Genomic DNA, 23,071 nt, shown 5'->3' on the forward strand with positions numbered 1-23,071 from the left:
TGCTTGATTGTTTTAATGCTCATGCCTGTTTTTAGGAGTGCTTGGCGCTTGATTGTTTTAATGCTCATGCCTGTTTCTCTGTTTCTATGAGTGCTTGGTGCTTGATTGTTTTAATGCTCATGCCTGTTTTTAGGAGTGCTTGGCGCTTGATTGTTTTAATGCTCATGCCTGTTTTAATGAGTGCTTGGCGCTTGATTGTTTTAGTGCTTGCATGTTTTTTAAGACTTTGTGTGTGTATGTTTTAGTGCAGTGTGTATGTTGCTCATGGAAGATATTCTGAAAACACAGCAGCGCTACACTCTTCAAAGATAGAAGAATTTTGACCGGAGCCTCTCATTGCATGGTATGTTTGATAAATATCTTGAAACAAACAACACACTCATATGTACACACAAGTTAGTTATTACCTGTTTGAGGACACTCATATTTTTAGGAATATATCATCTATGGAAAGTTACTGCATAACCGAGGACCTACTGTTTGTGTGCGAATAGAGCACCTATACGTAACCATGTATGAAAGGGCTTCAAATTTTAACAAATTTACAGGGCCTTCCTTTAATTGGGAGTGATCATCAAAGTGAATTAAGGTACAGTTCAGTCTTATGAGAGTCGTTGTTACCAACTGACCCATGCACACACGTACATGCACAAAACAGCACAGCTCTATCAAACATATAACACATATCCTTTTTGAATTTCAATTACTATCAAAGAATTTAATAACTGCAATTGTCCCTGTACATCTCAATAAATATAGACCCATTATGTAAAATCTTCAAAAATATCTACAGAATTTCCACAGAATATATGTACAGTATATACACTAGCTTTAAATGATACAATTTAAAAAAAGTTTTGTACAAATATATACAAAAGGTTTTTTTGTCATCATGTTATCTTCTAGTATAGAAGCTTTGAACCTGCTTTAAGGTATACACACTAGGTAGGAAAGATGAAAGTGAATTAACCAAATATAACATGGTATAAGCAACTTCAGAAAGACTTTATGCACATTGGCAAATAAAGGTTATTTATAAAAAAAACTGCTAAACCCATCAAGACAACTGCTGGATACAGGTTCATGAAAGTCATCATTACATATATCACCAGTGGTACATTTTATGATACACAGGTGGAAGTATTCTTTTCAAGAGGGCAAAAAAAGGAGTTCATGAGGAACCTTGCATCACTTTGGCAGTGATTATTCTAAATGCACAATGTGGGACATCTATTCAAGTGCTACCTCCAAAGTGGCTAATTATTTGGTACCAGTCACTCACACATTAATACCTAGGTCAAAAGACAGAGGTCACTGATTAGGGATATATTGGTATGTCAAGGCAGGGAACATAAAGTTATTAAAGCAGCTACATGTATACCACAGTGCCCCAGAACAATATGAAGAATAACAACAAAAATGTCTTTAAGACTAGAGTAATAATACAAATCATTTATGATGAAGCTGCAAGGTATTTTCATAGACTAGCTGTTTAGGGGATTCACTCAACTTGTAAGTGTAACTTGTTACATATATTTGATTTTACAAACCAGAACATGAATCTGGACACCTAATGAATCTCATTTGTCTTACACAGCGCTTAATCTTTTCTACTGTTTTACCACTTCACTAGCACATCCTTTAATTAAAAAAAAAATATAATTCTTGTAGTGGACTCGATCATCAAGGTATTTCTTAATAGCAATATTTTTCTCCATTCAAGTAAACAAAGGATTTAAAATTAGAACATTCAAATTTTCCCTCCATAAATTGTCATATTTATTAGTGACATTGATAAAATACTTCACTCTTACATATCTTGATACATAAATGCATGTACACTAGCTGTAACAAAAAAATATGAAACTACTGAGAGACACAGCTCTTTGTTTTCCAAAAAATTGTGTATTTACAAGTAGAACAAGTTCAACTAGTGCTCAAGAATTTTAGATACCCATTCTCACCTAAATGGAGATTGGTAAATGTAGATTGACATTAGTACCAGGCTAGGATTGATCACTTATTCATGAGACCACAACACCTCTAAAACATCTTTTATAAAATATGTCCACAGATAGACACACTACAGTGCAGGTTTGTTTTTAGTATCTTAGATCCTCTTTTTACCAAATATCTACAAACACTTCCAAAAGGGTGGATTGAAACAGTAACAAATTCTATTAGAATTGTGTAGTTAACATGAAGGAAATTATCAACCAAATACATCAACTTCATCCCTTATGCTATGGTCACATTACCTAAAAGTAGCCTGCTCGGCGGCCGAGCGGCGAGTTTTTAGCCAATTTTGCCCGGCCACCGAGCGGCGGCCGCCCAGGCACCGCTCATTTTTAAGGCATCGCTCGGTCGCTGCTTAAGTTTTAGCTTGGAGTTAAAATTCGGGCGGCGCCTGCTCACTTTCACTTGCTGCCCAGACTACGCTCGGCAACCGCCCGGGCGCCGACCTAATCGAGCCTTTGACCTAAATCGCTCGGCGGCGAATGCTCGATTAGTTCGGTGCCCGGGCGGCGAACAGCCAGGCACCGGACATATTTTGGAGACCCGCCGATCACTGGCCGGCCGCCAGGCAATTTCTTTAAAATCAGCCGGTGGCTGGTGGGAGACCGCCCAGCAATAGGAGGGTCACCGGTCGGTCACTGCCGGGACACCGCGCGAAAAAGCTCTGCGATTTCGCCCAGTTTTTACCTAAAATCGACCGGCGACCGACGGGCAATCGACAGGTCACCGCCCAGGCATCGCTGGGGCTCTACAGCCTGCTCGACTTCTCCAAAAGTCGCAGGGCAATGCCTAAATTCCAGCAGCGACCGAGCAGGCTACTGATCGGTTGGTCGCTCCTCTGATTTGTGACCATAGCTTTAGCAAGATTTTGGAGATTATTGCCGTCTTTTCTGTACAAGCTGAAACATCCTGTACCTCTCCTACCCACCACATCCCTCAAAGATAGTTAACCTTCAAAAGATTACCAATCAATAACAATCCATAAACACAAATATATGTCAATCATTTGTGCATATGGAAATGGGGAAGAATCTAGGCAAGGGGTGGGATGTTGTCATACAAGAAGGATTTTTTTTTTTCTTAACAGACCATAGGATATATATCAAGTTAAATACTCTAGTCAGAACAATTACGCTTGAAACAGATTTTGAAAAACATATGATGAAGCAAATGGATTAGTTGTTATGTTATGTTCATCCAATACCAGTGTACTATGTTTCAGCTATTCGATGTATTCTGTTTATCCTAGTGATAATATCAGCTTCTCTCTCTTTCAGTTTCAGTGCAATCTCATCCTACAAAAAAGAAAAAGAAACGAGAATAGAAATTAAACCACCTTTATTCAAATAAATTGTAGAAGTAAACAGCAATAACAAACAACAGACTTACAAAGGAATCTAGACATTTTATATAGTGGTTCTTGAGATATCATAGTAAAGAGGCTGGACACATGCAATTTCATTGAAACTGATGTCTATGATCTTTGACCTACGAATCCCTAAATCTAATCGATTTTTTTTCCTACAGTAATATTTACTAGCACCAAGTTTGAAGTTCATGGTTGAAATGATTCTTCAGATATCACCCCCCCCCCAAAAAAAAATAAAAAAAAAATAAAGAGGGATGTATGTATGGACAGACAGATGGACAGACAGCCCCAAAGCATAATGCTTCTGGCACCACTTTTGGTGGGCAGAGGTATAAACACAGTGGAAGGAAGGAGTACAAAATAGTGGGATCCTTTTTTTTCTTTCTTCAAATGAAAACATCATCAATATAAAGATTATTGTACAATCGGAAAGGAGGGATATTTAAGAAAAAAAAAAATTATCAGGAGATATTAAAAGAGAGGAGAGAGCCTGCAAAAAATAAAATAAAGACAGAGTGTATGGAAAGGTAGAGGGTATGTAAGAAGGGGGAAAAAAGATTAATTGCTAACCTGTAGTCCTGCAAACATTTCCTTTGCCACCTTATCAAAGACAGTCTGCACTTCTTCTACTGTGACCCCAGCTAAGACATCTTTGGTTTCATCTCCTTCAACTTCTACACAGAGATATATACAAACACAATACTATGAATTACTATGAAGATTATTATGGCTTCTGAGTTTGAAGATTAAGGTCCTCCTTATATTCTATGTATTTTTTTGGGTAGCCCCCCACCCCCTCCCAACTTCCCCCTAGTGGTTACATGACTTTCAGTGTTGACCCTAATATACCTCCTAAGATTTAAAGGGCTCTTTGCAACATCACAAAATATACAAGTCTAAAATAGAATGTTTAATCAATGATTTCTATCCATAAAGTACGGGAGGGGCCCCATATCAAAATAACCGTTTGAATCACCCTTTCTGACATCAAATTCTATCCTAGTTCCTTCAATCTTTTTCTTGAAAGGTAGGCAGCAATTTTGTGTTTGCATTTTTTTTAAAGTGCATGAGCAATACACTATGTTCGTAATTCCAAAACATACATTTACATATATACATCCAATGTCTCAATTGGTTTATGTCAAATTTCATAAATTTCCTTCTATCTATGGCCAATGTCTTATTGTATACCTAGCAGCAAGACATGGATAGATGCACAGGCGCCAGGTTCCGTTCTAGAATACACATTTCAAATTTTGACTTTTCTGCTACACATTTCAGATTGTATATCATCTAAATTGTTACTGGAGATATGTTACAATTTCTGCTTATTGTCCTGCTAATTTGTTATCTTTTCATTTCAAATCTGAAAAATGAAGAATTTGACAAAATTTGTGTTTTACACTGTTTTGCCAGGTTCAATATGATACATGTATACAAGCAAAGAAATGTAGAAACTGCCCCTTCATGGCTAGAAGATTGTTAGTTTTTATGCTCTATCCTATAAATAAAAATGAAAATTTGTAGGTACAAACATAAACTTTCCATTTCACCAATAAAATTTAGAAATACAAAAACAAATCATTTCATTACATCATTAAGGATTTTTAAAAGTAATACTTGCGTAAATGTTGTTATTTATTTGCCCTACGAACAAACCTTTGTCATTCTGGGGATCTCCTGCTATCTCAACAACCTTCTCGTCAATCTTTTCATCTCCTACTTCTTCCTCTTTCATTTCTTGAGGGGGTGGGGCAATGTGTTTGAGATAAGCAGCTTCGTCTACACCTTCATCTAGTGGAGCAGGGTATGGCATTGCGGCTGGAGGCAATGTCTCAACACACAGCTGGCAAGAAAATATTTCATACTTATCAAATTTATTTACTATATATATTTTGTTTCAATATGAAAGCTGGGACCGTTTCAGAATTGATAAATGTGACCACATTTTTAACAAACATATGTACCTCTACCTAAATTCAATTGATTATTAATCCAAACTTTGTCACTAATATTCACCATGGTCTGGATAAAGTTGTTTTTCTATGGTACTTTGCTCACAGGGGTAATTCTTTGGCCTCCTAGGTAATTCAAGAATCTTCATTTTCTCAATAAGAAAAATTAATTCAGGGAAAAGAATCCACAGGAAGACCAGATCCATCATGTTTATGGAGAATTTTAACTCTGCCAATATAACATTTATTGATTATGTGCTAATAGAACCAAACTTTTTGCTGCAAAATCTGTCCAATGGACAGAAGAGTTTCTGTTGAATAATAAAAGATAGTTGCATGCTAAGTAGCCTAATAATAATGACAATAATAGCCCTAACCCTAACCCTAACCCTAATAGTAGCCCTTACTTACATCAGTGCAGACAATTTGTTCTTCTCTTTCACCATGATGAAGAAAGTGATAGAGACTGTAATGCTGGAATAATCTAGGAAATAAATATAAGAAATTCAAATCACAAAAATAAGATAAAACTTGTACAAGAAAATAATTGATTTAATTTACCAACATACTTGTTTAGGCCAAGATAGCAAAAAAAGAAAAATAAGTAGAGCTTCCTCTTTCAACCTGATAACTACTGAATTCTCAAATTTCCGCTTGTAAGATAAAGAATAGAGGAAAACCCATTGCCATAGGCAATGGGTTAAAGTCTTTATCACTGTAGAAAATTACATAACAGTCAGTGTTCTAGTAACTTCAGAATCTCTATCTGATCTGTGATACAAGTCAATGATTTATTGCACAATCACAGGCACTTCCAATCATGTCACTTACAAATATTGTGTACTGAAAGGTAGTAAAAACAAATAATTGATTAAAATCACTCAAATTTTCTTTTAGATCAATGATTGCATACATGTATATAGTCATGGGTTACAACTACATGCAAGCTAACTGTTATATGGCAGAACCCAGAGTTGAATAAAGCTGGCCAGGGTGCAAGGAATACATACACGTTATATCCATATTTATATAGTCTAAACTTGGAAACAACAAAAATGCATGATTACTAATCACAAGTTCTTGAATCTATCCACTTTACTTACGTTGTTTCTAGGAAGCTACTGATGAGTTTGGCTTGCTTTAAAGTCAGAAAATCTAAACCTCCATTTGCCTCATCGACATTGGTGCCTACACCCACCATCATCTTACGTAACTCAGCCAGGTTCTCTGCAGCTGTCATGTTGTCTGTTTATTAAAAAGGACACAAGCTTTATTGACATTGATACATACAGTGCATACCCAGAGTCTTCTGTCATGTTTTGAAAATCTGAAACTGTATGAGATGATGGGATTCTTTATAGTGATTGTATTTCTGAATACTTAAACACTATAATCATAAACAGTATTTGAGAGAAAATTGTCTGCACAGTGCACACATACATCTAAGAAGTGTTTCCCCTTAAACTAGATGGAACTTCGACTGCGCGCAGTCGAAAATGATGCCTCCGTCACAGAGCAAGTTTACAAACCAAAAAGCAATTTCTCATATACATATATGACCCTTTGATCTTTGACCTCATGACCCTAAAATGTACTCAGTTCATTGGCTCTGCAAGATGTCCTGAGTTAAATAGTAATCCATCTGTCAGTTCTAATGAGAATGCGTTCACAGGCTATTTTTGCATACATAATGAGCCCATGACATTTGACCTTTGAACTCATGACCCAAGAATCTACTCAGTTCATTGGCTCTGCAAGATACATCCATGATCAAAGTTTGGCAGGAATCCATCAATCTGTTCTAATGATAATGCGATCACAAGCTATTTTTTGCATACATAATGAGCCGCATGACCTTTGACCTTGACCAAGACCCCAAAATCTAATCAGTTCATCGGCTCTGCATGTAACATACATGACCTAAGTTTGGCAGCAATCCATCAATCGGTTCTTGAGATAACGCGATCATAAGCTGTTTATGCATACATAATGAGCCCTGTGACCTTTGACCTTTAACCTCATGACCCCAAAATCTAATCAGTTCATTGGCTCTGCAAGATACATACATGACCAAAGTTTGGCAGGAATCCATTGATCGGTTCTTCAGATAACGCGATCACAAGAACGGGACGTACGTACGTACGGACGGACAACCCGAAAACATAATGCCTCCGGCTACTTCGTAACGGAGGCATAAAAAGGGTTCTAACCCCCTTTACCAACAGTAACAAATTGACTTAAATGAATTCTCTTAAAGATTTCATTGACTTCAATGAAATGTCTCTAAGATTTTGAATAATTCTTTTTCTTCTTCAAAGCAAAAAGTTAAGGGTCTGTAATGTATGCATGTATAATTGTATATCTAGAAAATGAATGTGAATTACCTTTGACATTTGCCATGAGTGTAGATACCACAGTGAAGAAGCCAGAAATCTGCTGCGCATCAAAACCTTCTTCTTTTGCCCACCAGAAAGCAGAGGTGTAATAATCTAATAAGGTTGCTTCTTTCAAGTCTGTCGTATAGCTAGGCACAGTCAACATCTCTGACAAAGACCTAAAGCAAAAACAAAATGAAATGGTAATTGTGTGAAAAAGAAAAAAACAATTAGAGAAAAAGATTAGTGAAACTTTAAAAGAAATCCAATTGGACGAATACTTAAAAGAGTTATGAAGGTTTTAATGGTAAGATCACTAAATATTAGAGATTTATCTCAAAGTGGCTATTGGATCCGTCAGTTGTGTGACATACATGGAGAGTACATTGTTATATTAAAAACAATATTAAAAAAAATAAAAATATCCTAGTGAGTAACAGAAGTAACAAAAAACTGTACATTCTAGTCCAATTGGGAGAGTTGTCCATCATTAAATAACAGTGACATTACTGATTAAGCCAACTCTGAATTGAAAAAAGCAATAAAAACAGACATACTATTCAGCTTTCTGTCTTGCCCTGATCAGAGCAAATCCCAAGAATGTACAGAAAGCAAAACTCAGACGATATAAGCTTTAGTATGTCTGTTTTCATTGCTATTTGTTATTTTGCAGTACCAATCATCTCTTTAGCAACTTTAAATTATAATATTTATACACCAAGTGACTCATATGCCAGAAAATTCATGATTATCTTACTGTTTTGTCTGATTCTGTTCAAACTTAATTTGCACTATCTGGGATTTTCCTTCCATTTTATAGCAGCTTGCTACTAAGAATGGATTTCCCTTTCAAGGTAGACGGTTTACAGGTACATCTCAACATCTCCAAAATTAAAACTTAACAAGATAGACTTAATTCTCTACATTTTCTACATCAAATGTTACCAAAATCTTTGGAACACTCTTCCCGCCCATATTCAGGACTCACCCACCATTGATATTTTCAAAAAGAATCTAAAAACTCATCTATTTAAAAAACAACCAAATAACTATAAAATAGTTTGAATTAGTATTACAATGCCTACAGTATGTCTTTTTAAATTGTTGCTATTATTGATATAATGATATCATAATATGTTAACTTTTCATAGAATTTACATGTTATGTTAACTTCTTTAGTAATTTTAGTAATGTTTGATCTTCTTGGTAATTTAAGCAATGTTAATTCCATTAGTAATATTGATTTTTCTTGAAGTTATCTTGATTTGTGTACAGCGCTTTGAAACTTTTATCTCACAAATGCTTTATAATTTTTTCGTATTATTATTATTAGTCTTTCTCAAACTCTTATACATCTTAAAAGTTAAATCAAGATGGACTTACATTTTACTTTCACCAAAACATCTGAACTAGATGTAGAACAGGTTTTGGAAGAATTGACATTAGGATTACATAATAAGAAAGTTTTGTTCTTCCTGACTGTGGTCCAGAATGGTCAAATGAAATGGATGGTGAATAAATGACTGAATTGCAAAGTAGGGGGGGGGGGGTGAATAAAAAGGAGAAAGAACAGTTAAAAGTCTTACTTCTCAACCTCCTCTACTTCTAATCCCATTAATGTGTGGACTTGTGAGTTAGTGAGAATCTTCCAGGCCAGCGATTGTTCCTTCTCCATTGCCCTTGCTTCATCATCCTAAGATGTACACACATATGAATCAAGAATCATTTTAATGAATCACACAAAACATTGTCTCTATTATATTGATGTACATACATACTCATTCATTCCAAATATCAGTCTAATACATTGGGAAATTCTATTACCGGTATGTATTATTCAAAAGCCTAAAAAATGTATCTCTTTAGTTGAAAATTCTGAACTGCATGTAAAATGAATGAATGTACAGACATGGAAACCTTTATTTTTGCAGAGTTAACTGACACAGTTGCCTCTTCTTGTGAACATATTATTCTTGTCCAAGTATGTTTGAACTTGAGTGGATTGACAATAGATTTCTGATTTGTTCTTCTTTCTTAATTGATTGCATTTTACTGCTTTTTAGGTATAAATAATTGTCACTAAAGTGACAACAAGAATTACAACACAGAGTTCAATTTCGACCAACAAAATGCTGAAGAAAGACATCTAAACACATCATACAGTCAAGCTGGTACGTGGAACTGATGTATATTAGCCTATATAGGCAGGGGCATCGCTGAAGGGGGGGGGGGGTGGGGTGCAACACTGGAGGGCCTAGGCATTAATTAGGCTGAGTTGGGAAACATGTCACAACATACTGTGTCCGGGTTGGTCCTTGGACATCCTAATATAGCTGACAGGCCTTTTGCGTGCCAGCCAGGCAGCCACTGACCTCTTCAAGTCTACTCCAAAAAATAGTAATTGGCTTTTAATAGATGCAGAAAAACAAGAGAAACAGAGCCAACAAAAATTGAGTAAGATCGGACAACTAATAAGAAAGTTATGATTTTTTGAAAAAGTATGAACAACTATGAAATATTGGAAATCAATACACAAATTGCCAATCACGTACCGGTATCAGTTTGTGACGTCATTGCCTCCGGCATTATTTATCAATTTCTTTTTATTCCATTAATTTCCCTTTTTATCCCCCTAAATTCGATTTCCCCATGCCTTTGCCCAGGTTAATTGATTTGTATCATATTACGTGGATAACATTTTACAAAATCTTTTATGAACTTTGAAGAATTTATACTATTTTCTGAATATTGTATATTTATAATCAATTTTCATGATATAACTGAAGAAAAAAAACAAAACATTGGTGCATTCACAACAAAAACGTAAGACTATCAATATTACTTGGATGCTGGTGTAAGGAAATAAGATTCTAAGGGGGAAAATGGGAAATTTATAATATCAATCTAAAGAAAATAATGAGTGGATAGTGAGGCAATGACCTCAGAGACTCATGATTGAGTTGCCAATTTGTCTTGTGATTTTCAAAGTTTTTCCTGTCATTCAAAATTCATATCTTTCTTATTAGTTATCCGATTTTGCTCAAACTTGTTTGATTGGTTTGTCTGATTTTTCTGCTTCTATTGAAAGAAACTTATTTTTGGAGTTGACTTGCCCTTTAGATAAAAAGTTTAACTTTTAAGAATCCAAACTAAAAAAGTAAATCTAATTTGAAACAAAAAAAATCCTAACAGAAGAGGCGTAAATATTCACTTCTGAATGATAAATGCCTAAAAACCTAAACAACAACAACAGTATTTTCTGGAAGTTTCACCTTAACATGATATCAGCAAAATAAAACAGTTGGTTAAAATTTGAAACTCCGCGATGAGAACCTGCAAGTTTTGAGGTGAAAAGCACCGCACTCTTTCCAATCACGCCACACCAATTGATTGCTCAACCTGGTTGCACATTTACATACCGGTATATATCTACAATGCTGACTAGTCTTGACAAAATAATCCATATATTTAGGTGGTCGAGGAAAATGACCATGTGGGCATAGTCTACGCAAGTATAAATAGTCTAGTTCATAGGGAAATAATTTAGCCCCTGGTCTATATTATAGTCTAGGGTTAAATTTGTAGACATTGGCATTAATATACAGTATTTTTCGGTAATTGGCGGCTAGTTTTGTTGGTAATCGGTGTCATCTACACCCCCCCCCCCACTGAAAAAGTCTAATAGACCCTAGACCTCTAGGCTAGAGTACATTTCAAATTTCAAGACTCACCAATGTTTCTATCCAAAGATACAGCCCCCCAAAATCTAGGCAATATTCATCCAACTTTTGTCAGAATAGACGAAAAAGACGTAGATCTGGGCCTACATGCAGACTTTATTTTTGTTGTTAAACAGCTGCATTATCATTGTGCGATAAGCAAGCGTGGCGCTTGTTCAGAAAGGTATCCAAAATTTGACCCGTAACTCTGGCGTGGACCCTACTAAAACATACCCAAAATGAAGTAAATATTCATTAAATGTCCAAATAAAGATCATTTTTTATGTTTATTACCTGTTTCGTGTCAATTTTCTTGTTATTTTTGGAGTATTTTTTGGATAAACGTTAATATTAGTTTAAACTTTTTCACAGGTTTAACGGCAAACCGCGTCGCTGCACAATACAAGTACATAGGGTAGAGTGCCCATTATTCGGTCACTTAAGGGGAAATCGCTAATATTTTCAATTCTTACCTCTTTTATTTGGTAATCTACCCATCAAAAGAAAAGAAAATTATTCCTCTAGATCTAACAGGATTTTATAGTCACTTAAAGGTACTAATACTATGTCCCTTTTGCCGCCAACCTCAAATTCTGTAGAACTTTGCAGGAATTATGAATATGTCATGTATGTCCTATCTGTGAAATTTAAACGTTAGCAGTGTCCTCATATTTAAATTATGCAAGGAAACCCGTTTACTTGCTAGACTTCACTGTCAGACACTATTGAGTGACTGACTGGCCTTTTTCTTCTTTGGTAATAACACACATGAAAAGAGTTGTAAAGGGTACATGAGCATTTGTCTACATCAATAACCCACTTCTTGTGATGACCAAGATTAAACGGATTGAATCTTTGCGCAGCATAAAACGTATGACCATTCTGTACAATTGTCTGAAAATCAGGACTATTACTTTTGGGCTCTATAGCCCTAAAGTCGATTTGACAACTAATAGTCATTATTTTTCCACTTGAAGACATTTTCAAGCCCCACCTTTTTTAGGGAAGTTCTAAATTAGTATTATCTTTCAAATGCAGTTGGAATTTAACTTTTTCATTTTTTTGGCCTGCAAATGGGACATAGGGTAGGGCACCCAGTATTCGGTCCATTCCCAGTATTCGGACAGACAGCCATTTCAACAGCTGTAACAATTTAAAAAATAATTTAAGAGCCACGAAACTTGCACAAATCAGGCAGCTGAACAACTTTTCTTAACTCTCAATATTAAATCAGATTTACATGTACATGTAGGGCCCCGGAAAGATCTCCAACTTAGCTCGAAATTGGTCAGTGTCCCACAACTTTCTGCACTTCCGCGTTCTCTTAGCACATGCGCTAACATGCATAGCCATATGTAGAAGTCTATTGCAAAAAACTACATTGTACGTGTGCTGTAGCAATGAATTTAGTATGTGTGTAAAGAGAATCACTTCCGTGTTCACTCCATCGCAGTGAATTTGCAAATGATGCACTTGCCGATGTGCGAGAGGTATTTATACGATACCCTTGCCATGCGGTATTGCTCGGCCAGTATTCGGTCAACGCATTGACATTCAGTGCTTTATTGCGCAATTGTGTAAAAATAGTGCGCAAATACGCTTCCCTCCTTGGCAACGGAGATACCACGCACAAATCGCGTGACCGAATTCTAATCGGCGTGACCGAATTCTGGGCAGAAAAATGCCCCGTCTTCTTTCGGAAGTACTTTGCTTATCATTATTATATATTTTAAGTGACTATAAAATCCTGTATGGAATAAATTTCTTTTCTTTTGATGGGTAGATTGCCAAATAAAAGAGGTAAGAATGGTGATTTCCCCTTAAGTGACCGAATACGGGGCACTCTACCCTAGTACCTTTAAAATAAAGAATGATGATAAACAAAGTATTTCCGAAAGAAGACGTAGCATTTTTCTGAGATTTTAAAATAAAAGAGGTAAGAATTCAAAATATTAGTGATTTCCTGTTAAGTAACGGAATAGTCTACTGGGCACTCTACCCTATAGGTCCATCTGATTTAATTTTGGGAGTTAAGAAAAGATGTTCCGCTGCCTAATTTGTGCAAGTTTCGTGGCTCATAAATTATTTTTTAAATTGTTAGAACTAGAAGTCTAGATCTACAGCTGTTGAAACGGCTGTCTGACCGAATACTTGGAATGGACCAAATACCGGGCGCGCTACCCTACAGATGGTGGGTTGCGGGCGGGCGAACGTCTGTGTGAAGTTATCTATCGCAATGAGGATATGAGACATTACGGTAGATAACTTCACACAGGCGCGCACCCGCCGACAACCCACCATCGGTATGTGCTGCGGTGCAGTTTGCCGTAAAGGTTAGACTAGGCTAGAAATAACTCATGATCTTTTTTGGGACATTTAATGAATATTTACTTCATTTTAGGTATGTTTTAGTAGGGTATCTCCCCGCCGGAGTTACAGGTCAAATTTTGGATACCTTTTGGATACCTTTCTGAACAAGCGCCGCAAGGGACGGGCACCCGTAAGTTAGAGTCAGACTACTTACATAAAAAGCTAGGTATGGGACCGTAAAAGAACTTGATTGGGGTAAGCATCACAATTGAAAATCCTTCACAATTACTTTTCCTTACACTCATTGTTTTCCAGTCTACATCTTTGTAAGCATCTGGCCCTTTACCCGTCGGCTGAATCAATATTTGAGACGTTTTTCCTTTTCCTTTTTTGGACGACATTATGTTGCTAGGCACCAAACCGACGCCAGTTCTTGAAAAATTAACGCTAGCTCGACTATAGCTGGCGCTCGGTCTCCCCATTTCCTAGAGTACCTACATGTAGGTACTCTACCATTTCCTAGTGTCCTTTTAAGTGTCTATAAAGGGACACTACCATTTCCCGGCTCGCTCTAGCTCTCTCTCTCAGCTAGCTACAAATCCTATGGCGTATTTCATCCAGATCAGGCGCGTACGCAGGATTTTTTCAAGAGGAGGGGGGGGGGGGGGGGGGGGGGGGGGTTAACATTTATAAATCGGGCCGAAAATTTCGCAACGACTCAGCCACCCGCTGAATAAGCGGAGGGGGGGGGGGGGGGGGGGTTAACACACAAAAATAATACCAAAGGGGGGATTTAACCCCCCCCCCCCCCGTGTACGCGCCTGATCCAGATTATAATGTTTGGTTTGTTACGAGCTGGCAGAATAATGAGAGGGGGGGGGGGGCTCGATGATAACTTATTATTTGAAGGTTTACACAAATTTCCATGGGTTATATACACCCACAGATCCCACGCATGATGATAAGAAAAACGCATTCACATTCTTCTAAATGCCCCCTTAGTACCCCCTGCGCTAATATGTTAATTATCAAATATATTTTCAAACTTTCATAATTAGATCGTGCTAAAAATCCCATCAGGATTTTTTTTTTTTCTTCTTTAATTATAAGCTGTAATTCGCACTGCGACCTCACAAATCTTGAAACTTTTGCTTCCATGCAAGTTACTATTAGCCTAAGTAGTCATTAGACCAAATGTATATTTTGGTTTATTTGCAGTGGGTATTTTTTAAATCATTTAGCTATCTGTATTGTTCAGGCGATTTCGTTTAAACTGTCATCGTCGAGTTTCTCTGATTTTGAGAATTCATTTTTTACTAACTTGCTTAAAAGGTTCGACTACATTTTTTTTCTTCAATTTATTAATTTCGTAAATTATCAAGATGTTATAGATAATAAAATTATGCCTAGAAATAGCATTTAAAAGCCAGTGGCTTGTAATAAAACACAGCAATTCCCTTACAACAAATACAGAATACAAACAAAGCACAAAACGAAACGAAAATCAATTCCACATTAAAAACGTTAAAAAGTAAATAACATATAACATATCAACAAATATTTTTTATTTTCTATTTATGTATATTGTTAACGATGGATTTTTTTAAGATAGAAAAATAGAAATGTAAAGCTTTTAGATATTTATAAAGGTTTGTTTAACCTTAGATTGAAATACAGTTTTGGAGCGTATTTTTTTCAAAAATGAGATTCAAGTGATTTTCCTAGTTTAATACATTTATAAATTACAGAGTTACATTTTGTGTTAATATTAAACGACAGTATGGCAACTCGGATAATCATATGGCTCCGTTTAGTCTCATTTCACAACGCCTCCTATCGTCAGAGCATGATCAAAGTCAGCAGCCTAACATGTTAGCCTATGGACGTTTTTTTTTTTTTAAATCGTTAAAAATTCATTTTTTGTTTAAACGAAAAGCACATCCACCCCGACGTACGTTATCACTAGCTCTTTCATTGGAGCCCCCATGTCTCATCGACTTTTGAAAGTTCACCCACCGTAATTTTTCAAAATAGGTTGCAAGCTCGTCATTGCCTATAATACACATGTGAAACAAGTCTAACTTTGGACTCAGTTTACCAAGCGATTTGAAGATTATAGGTCGAGCACACGAAACAAAAAAAAGCATGAATTATCATAGATCACTTCTGCCTATTTCATTATGTCCATTTCATCCAACCCCACCGTAATTTTTCCATTTAGTAAAAGCAAACATTTTGCCGAGTTTAGCAAAAACATGAATATTCATGAACGGTCAGACAATACAGCCTTTTAGTACGTAACGTATAGTGAATGGGAATGGGCGATGATCCGTTCAGGAGGTAGAGGTCAGTGGTTTGTGCTGGCAATGTTCACGCGAGCGAAAATGAGACAATCGGAGCAATATGAAAAGGTTTATTGAGTGTATTAAATGATGTTTAAACATGCTATTGCACATTTACCAATAACTTACCTTAGTACTCTTGCGTTGTAGGGAAACCTTGCGAAAAGAAGAAGAAAAAAAAAAATTAAACACTTATAATAAAATTTATGTAAATAATAAGTGTGGTTAAATATGATATTAAATTAAGCAATTGTATCTAGTTGAAGCTGGTCGAGACGGAGAGGGTATGGGGTAACTGTGAGGGTGAATACACATCTCTCCAAAATTCTCCAGGGAAATACCCCCCCCCCCAGGACAACCAACCCCGTGGACAATAAACCCCCCCCCGGAAAATTACTACCCCCCCCCACGGACAATTACCCCAGTGGACAATTACTCCCAGTGGACAACTAGCCCTCGAGGACAATTACCCCCACCCCTGAAAGAAAAACCTAGGAAAAATTACCCCCCCCCATAGGACAACCATGCACAACCACCCCCGACGACAACCCCCATATACAATTGCCCCCGGCTCCTGATCTTAACCCCTAGGACAATTATCCCCATGAAACCACCCCCGGAATTACCGCCCCCTGTTCATTAAAGAGGAAGTCCAGCTTAATAATAAGTTGATTTGGCGGGGGGGGGGGGGGGGGGGGTAATTGTCCTGATGGTAATTAACCGGGGATGATTGCCCAGGGGGGGGGGGGGGGTAATTGTCCCAGAACCGATTTCCTTTCATCACACCTACGATTGGCAGATCTTCAACAACGTACCCTAACGTGTGTTTATTGCAATACTGGGGAGCATAACTGGACCGAGCTAGATAACTACTTTTTTACACAATTTTTTGCTTCTTAGAGCACCTGAGAGCCCAAACAGCCCCAAATTTTGGAATGCACAAAAAGTGTATACACATCTTAAACCATGCGGAAGGAATTAAACAGCAACTCAAAAGGTCATATCTAGGAGCAATGATTCCAACTAGATATATTATTGTTAAAGTTTCAATGTCTCTTATTGTCTATAAAGAAGACCAAAATACTTCCCTTATGAGAAATGGTAATTTTTCGCTCTTTGGTTTAGCAGGAGTTAATGCCTGTTGTCCTTCATCATAAATAAAAACATAATAAATTAAGAGAAAAGATTTATATTTAAATTCAATCACATACCAATTTATTTAGTTCGTCTGATGATGTTGAGGCTACAGATCCACGCCGATTTTGACGCTTTACGTTAGTATCCTTAACAGAGAAAGAATGTATAAACAAAACCGTTAAATAGCATCAATAATTAATCAAGGTACACTCTTACCTTTTTCCCAATCTTCTAAGTCTCCCCAATTCTAATGATTTAGTTTCTTTTTTCCCCCGGTCTATTTATCTTCATCCGCCTGTATGTCTGTTTGTCTCTCTCTATCACCTTTTCCTCTCACTTTCATTCTTTTAACTACAATGAATTACATGTACGTACCGCAACCTTAGCTGATTAATTCATTATTTAAATTTAAGCATATTCTACCAGAGGCGGCCCTCACGGGTGTCAGAGGGGGGGGGGGGGGGCACAGTGCCCTCCAGTTTTTCAGGCACCCGAAAAGTACCCCCTTTAACATAGGAAAGTGCCCCTTTAACTGTTTATGAAGTGCCCCTTTTTACATGGGAATAGTGCCCCTTTTACTTTGACAAGTGTCCCTATTAATTTGTAAAAGTGCTTCTTCCCCTTGTCAACTCTGATAAGTGCCCCTTTTATTTGGACACGTGCCCCTTTTCCTTCGACAGGTTCCCATTTTCCTTTGTAATAATAAGTGTCCATTTTCCATTCTCATAAGTGCCCTTTTTAATCTCTAGTAAGTGCCCCTGGTTAGGTACGAGAAGTGCCTCTTTTCACTTTTGATAAGTTCCCCCTTCACCTCTGATAATTGTCCTGTTTAAATCTGAGAGGTACGTGCCCCTTTTCCTAATGATAAGTGCCCCATTAAAAAAGAGCGCCTTCCCCTTCTCATAAGTGCCCCTTCTTTGGTAAATGACCCTTTTCAGGTACGAGAAGTTGCTCCTTTTCACTTCAGATAAGTGCCCCCTTCACCTCCGATAAATGCCCCTTTCAAATCTGATCGGTGCCCATTTTCTTTTAACTAATGCACATTTTCCTTTATTACAAGTGCCCCTTTTTCATTCACATAAGTGCCCCTTTTCATATCTGGTCATTGCCCCTTTTCAGGTGCAATAAGTGCCTCTTTTTACCTCTGATAATTTCCCTTTTAACAATATATAATAATATCTTATAAATGCCCCTATGAAAATCTCCCGGGGGCCTCTTTTCCGTCGACAAATGCCCATTTCATATTCTCAAGACTGACTGTTTTCATCCTTGGTGAGTGTCTCTTTTTGAGGGTGTAAGAAGTGCCCCATTTTCCGGCTCTCATCATTAAACGCGCTCTAGCTAATTTCAAGCGACTAAGAGCAATTTCCCCCAAAGTTCGCTCACTATATATCCATGATATATATATATAAATAAAAACAGCAAGACAGTGCATTTAGGCGCGGATCCAGGGGGCCGAGCGGGCCTTGCCCCCCCCCCCCCCCGCTACGCTCGCACGCAACTGTAGATGATATACTTACGTTACTTATCAAAGGCCTTTTCAGTGTTCCGTTATGAGAATGTGCTTATAACCCCATTAGGATTGGGTTTTTTCCTCTTTATAAGATATAATTTTTCGCACTGCGACCTCACACATCTTAAAACTCGTAATTTAGTACACAATCAAACCAAGCTGCAAGGCATGATGCTTAAGCAATATCTTGTATGGTTTATAAAGTGAAACAAATATTGAAATCATCCCTGATATTATTGTAATCACAATGTAGGGGTATATACCAATGTCTATTAACAAAATTGTATATTTTCGTCTTGAGATTTCCCTTTGTAGGTACCCTTTTTCCCCAGAAAGTGCCCTTTTTTCTTGGTGACCCCCCACTTTGGAAGTCGCTCGGCCGCCCCTGTATTCTACTGCTTGACAACAAATATGTCCATATTATGTCAATGTGGGACGTATAATTCTACTCAAGTTCCGATCAGTTGCCCTTTGCTCTCTAATGATGTCCGTTAACGTCGTTATGACCAATTTATCTATCATCAAAAGTGCTATTCAAACAAAAGCTAATTGTTGAACAAAATTAGGGTTGCCAATATATGGGAATTGCAAATATCCAAAGTGTAACAAAATAGCTCTGCATAGTTACATGTATTGTGAATTTAAGTGAATTGTAAGTCATATTCTATTCGGGAATACCCGCATTGAATAAGATTTAATGGAATGGAGAAATATTAAAACTTCAGACAAAACATATCATCAAAGAATAAAGCAATTAAAAGTGATTAGATGGGATTTAAGCCCGGTATCTAGGACGCGCCCTTTTACGTCTCCTGAGAGGGTAACATTGTACAAAAAGTGAATGCAAAATGAACTGTTGAAAGCGTATACATTTATTTCCGTCATAATGTTTGATTACCACATTGGCGACTCGTTTGGAATGAGCATTACACATTACATCAAATCAATATAATACTAGAGCTTACCACTTTACCCAAACTCGCCATTGACATGCGCCGATTGGCCCGTCGATCTCCCATCTTTCTTGCACTCTGTAAAAAGCCGACATATTATTTATGCATGTAATCAATCTGATGTTATATTCCCCATCGCAGCCACATTAGTTTGCATACTGCTCTTTCTACAGGTCTCATCTCTAGCATTGCCACGATTGCCATGTACCCATTTAATACACCCGAGTCGGGATAAACAAATAATGTGGGCAAAACAGCTTGCCTATGGGTGCAAGCACCGTGTAAGGAACGAACCCGGGGCCTCTCATATCCCAGTCTAGATCATCTATCTATTTAACAACTCAACAACTCATAATGATAATAATAATGATGATTCAATCTAACCCGAGATTCTATTCCTTTTTGTCATCGCATTTTGTCTTGAATTTGGATACATGATTGGTTCAGACGAATAAAGATTTGTATCCTTTATTTTATCTTTCTTTGTTAGATGAAGGAATTTAACCAGGTGTGTTTGTAGTCCGTTGTTGAGCCTGAGATCGATAAATTGCGAGTAAAACATGAAAACACAATACGGAATGGTTTAAAGTCATCGGTTTCCTGACTGCTTACTCACAAGCATACACATCATCTAATAAACATATTCTAAAAAGAGAATGAAACGCCGATAATGCCAAACAACAACAACAACATAAAACATAAAGCCAACGAACCATCAAATAATATAAATTTGTTGAAATATACATACCATTATGATTGCTCGTGAAATAATGGCTATTATTCCTTTTCCACTCCTTTCCTTTTCGACTATACCTAATAACCAGTACTAGATCAACCCATCTCTACAAAGAGATATCCCTTTATGTTGTACTAACCTGAAACAATTACACTACAAGACAGATTTGATCATAACGGCAAACAGAGGTAGATCACCTCTTTTATCATGTTTATCTGTGGTAAATTGATTACACTCGAGGACGTAATCGAATTGATAATAAAACGAAAGAAACATTAATGGCAGAGTAAATTACATTACACGGGCGACAAATAAAGCGAAAGAAAGACAAAGGGAAGAAAAAAAAAGATTATTCAGAGAGAGAGAGAGAAGAGAGAGAGAGAGAGAGAGAGAAGAGAGAGAATAGATGGAGAGAGAGAGAGAGAGAGAGGGGAACCTTCTTGTGCGTAGTCTTGAAGAAAGACATATTATATATAAGCTTTTCGTTTTGGACTCAGAGTCCAGACTATATCAGAGTAAAAAGCAATAATGAACAGAAATCTAAAATTTGCAGAGGGGCAGAATATGCTTTAAGAAAGAGTTAGTTCATGGTTTTTATCAAATTGGGAAACAAGACAGTGTTAAAGGATGGGATCAATAGGATGGAGAGAAAAGCCTAAAAAACATGAATATTTCACCAATCCTCACATATTCTGTGTTTTATGTTTGTAATGATATCGGAATATAACGGTGAAATCGAATTTCTTAGTTACCATAGGCTATTTTCAAAAGTCTCTATTATGAAGTCGATGTCAAACTTTGATACCTTACCTACAGTTATTTGTTATTATCAAGCCAAATAAAATTGTTATAAGTATATAAAGCCACTTACCTGTTTGTATCTTTTAATCCAGAATCAACTTGTCTTGATCAGATGACTCATACACACATAATTTAACGAGCAGAGGTGATGGCTTGGTGAATTTAATCAATGACAGATTTTTGTTGACGAAATTTATCTTTCCCATGGTGTAAATGCACAGATGAAATCCGAAAGAGATCCTTCTTCACATCAGAGATGTTATTTCATTTGTAGTTAGTTTATCTTATAAGAGTATTTGAAGGCACTGTTTCCAAGTGAAGAATTCTTTTGACAGAATACAATAAGGAGACCCATTCACCGTTTGAGTGGTGTGCGCTAGTCTTCGTTTCTCAGCCGTCTATCACATTGATTGCCAATGATGGATGATAACCTTTCACTTCTCATCTGGTACAATTCATAAGGTATTTCAAACTCATTTTCATTGCACTAACAATGTGATATTCAGACCATTCAAACAAATTATCGATTTCCAAAGACCTATTGACAAAAATGTCACCAGTTCCTTTCAAACTCGATGAGACTTTCTTGAGTTGGTCCATTAGAGCTGTCTTCAAGATAGTAGACAGCTGCAACGCATAATCTTCCTCCTTCTCCCCCATATTCTGATATTTGTTTCTTCATCCTAATTCACATCTTTTCTTACTTGTGTCTTCTTCATATACTTTCTTTATTGCGTATACTCAACACGAATACAAATTTTGATCAAAATTTGATATAGACCTACACTAATTTTTGAAATGATATAACATGAGGTTACTATTAAGCAAATGAAACTGTCATAAAAAACTAACAAGCAAAGTCCTGCTAAAACAACATGTTAGAGTTTCATTATTTTTTTGTATAGATTATAAGCACGCAACGTTGTATAAACCAATGTGTTGATATGCCAAAGCTAATGCGGATATAGTGTTTGTATTGCCTGAAGGAAAACAAATGTTGCTCATGTCTGATAAAAAGATAAAACAAATAATAAATACAAAATATCGTTAAATGTACCAAACTTATGTCATACCCGACACCTCGGGTTAAGAGATAAAACTTATTGCCTATTTAGGTCTGTGCAGTAGTCTAATTTTGCTTAACAAATTTTTCGTATTCACTTAAGGTTTCGATTTTCACTTAACATGGTCTTAGATCGATTTTGGGTTTTAAGTACAATAGACAATATAAAGGAAGTGCTAAGAATATGAAAGAGAGCACGTGTGAACGGTCGATTCATTTGATCAATTGGCGTTTGACTTGTAAGGGTTACAAGTATCTTTTCTAAAAATAATAACTCCGAAATAAACCAAGTTATATATCGTCAGAGCCAGAGGAGTGTTAACTCAATTCATGAGTTATAACACTTTTGGCTGTAAACAGTGACATGACTATAATAAGCCCACTCCAAAAATGACTTACAATAGAAGCAGAATAATCAGACAAACCAATCAAAAAAGGTTTGAACAAAATCGGATATTTAATAAGAAAGTTATGAATTTTTGAAAAAGTATGTAAAACCATTGAACAATGGAAGTCACTACACAAATTGCTAATTTGGTTATCAGTTTGTGACGTCATGTCCTCACTATTTTTCAATTGCTTTATATATTTTAATCCCATTAAGTTTCCTTTTTATCCTCCAAAACTTGATTTCCACATGCTTTTGCCCAAGTTATATGATTTGTATCAAATTGCGTGTATGACATTTCACAAAATCTTTCATGAACTTTGAAGAATTGATACTTTTTTCTGAATATTGTATATTCATAATTATTGATTTTGTATATAAATAGTTTGTCAAA

At 36.6% G+C, this 23,071-nt stretch overlaps 1 protein-coding gene across 3 annotated transcripts; it reads right to left on the reverse strand.

Annotated features, from left to right (window-relative positions):
- Positions 1–697: 697 nt before the first annotated feature.
- On the reverse strand, positions 698–21,457 carry LOC592209 (ciliary-associated calcium-binding coiled-coil protein 1). Of its 3 annotated transcripts, none has more exons than XM_030986370.1 (11): positions 21,297–21,457; positions 19,702–19,767; positions 17,298–17,369; positions 16,216–16,242; positions 9,302–9,408; positions 7,725–7,894; positions 6,444–6,585; positions 5,752–5,824; positions 5,045–5,231; positions 3,956–4,059; positions 698–3,311 (listed from the first exon to the last, which is right to left on the reverse strand). In XM_030986370.1, the coding sequence occupies exons 2-11, from the start codon at positions 19,753–19,755 to the stop codon at positions 3,228–3,230; spliced, it is 1,020 nt and encodes a 339-aa protein (XP_030842230.1). In that variant the 5' UTR covers positions 19,756–19,767; positions 21,297–21,457; the 3' UTR covers positions 698–3,227. The 3 variants fall into 3 exon arrangements, with proteins under 3 accessions (XP_030842230.1, XP_030842229.1, XP_796839.3); XM_030986369.1 differs by lacking the exon at positions 21,297–21,457 and adding an exon at positions 20,438–20,529; XM_791746.5 differs by lacking the exons at positions 16,216–16,242; positions 17,298–17,369; positions 19,702–19,767; positions 21,297–21,457 and adding an exon at positions 14,044–14,204.
- Positions 21,458–23,071: the final 1,614 nt, after the last annotated feature.

Source organism: Strongylocentrotus purpuratus, unplaced genomic scaffold, assembly GCF_000002235.5.
Source record: "Strongylocentrotus purpuratus isolate Spur 01 unplaced genomic scaffold, Spur_5.0 spur5_scaffold_15, whole genome shotgun sequence".
Classification (NCBI taxonomy): domain Eukaryota; kingdom Metazoa; phylum Echinodermata; class Echinoidea; order Camarodonta; family Strongylocentrotidae; genus Strongylocentrotus; species Strongylocentrotus purpuratus.

Excerpts from the sequence above, each read along its gene's own strand:
- LOC592209 (XM_030986369.1), bottom strand. Across the intron at positions 6,586-7,724 it reads ACTCATGGCAAATGTCAAAG|ACAACATGACAGCTGCAGAG; the intron begins GTAATTCACATT and ends TTTAATAAACAG. Across the intron at positions 5,825-6,443 it reads AGTAGCTTCCTAGAAACAAC|ATTATTCCAGCATTACAGTC; the intron begins GTAAGTAAAGTG and ends TTTATTTCCTAG.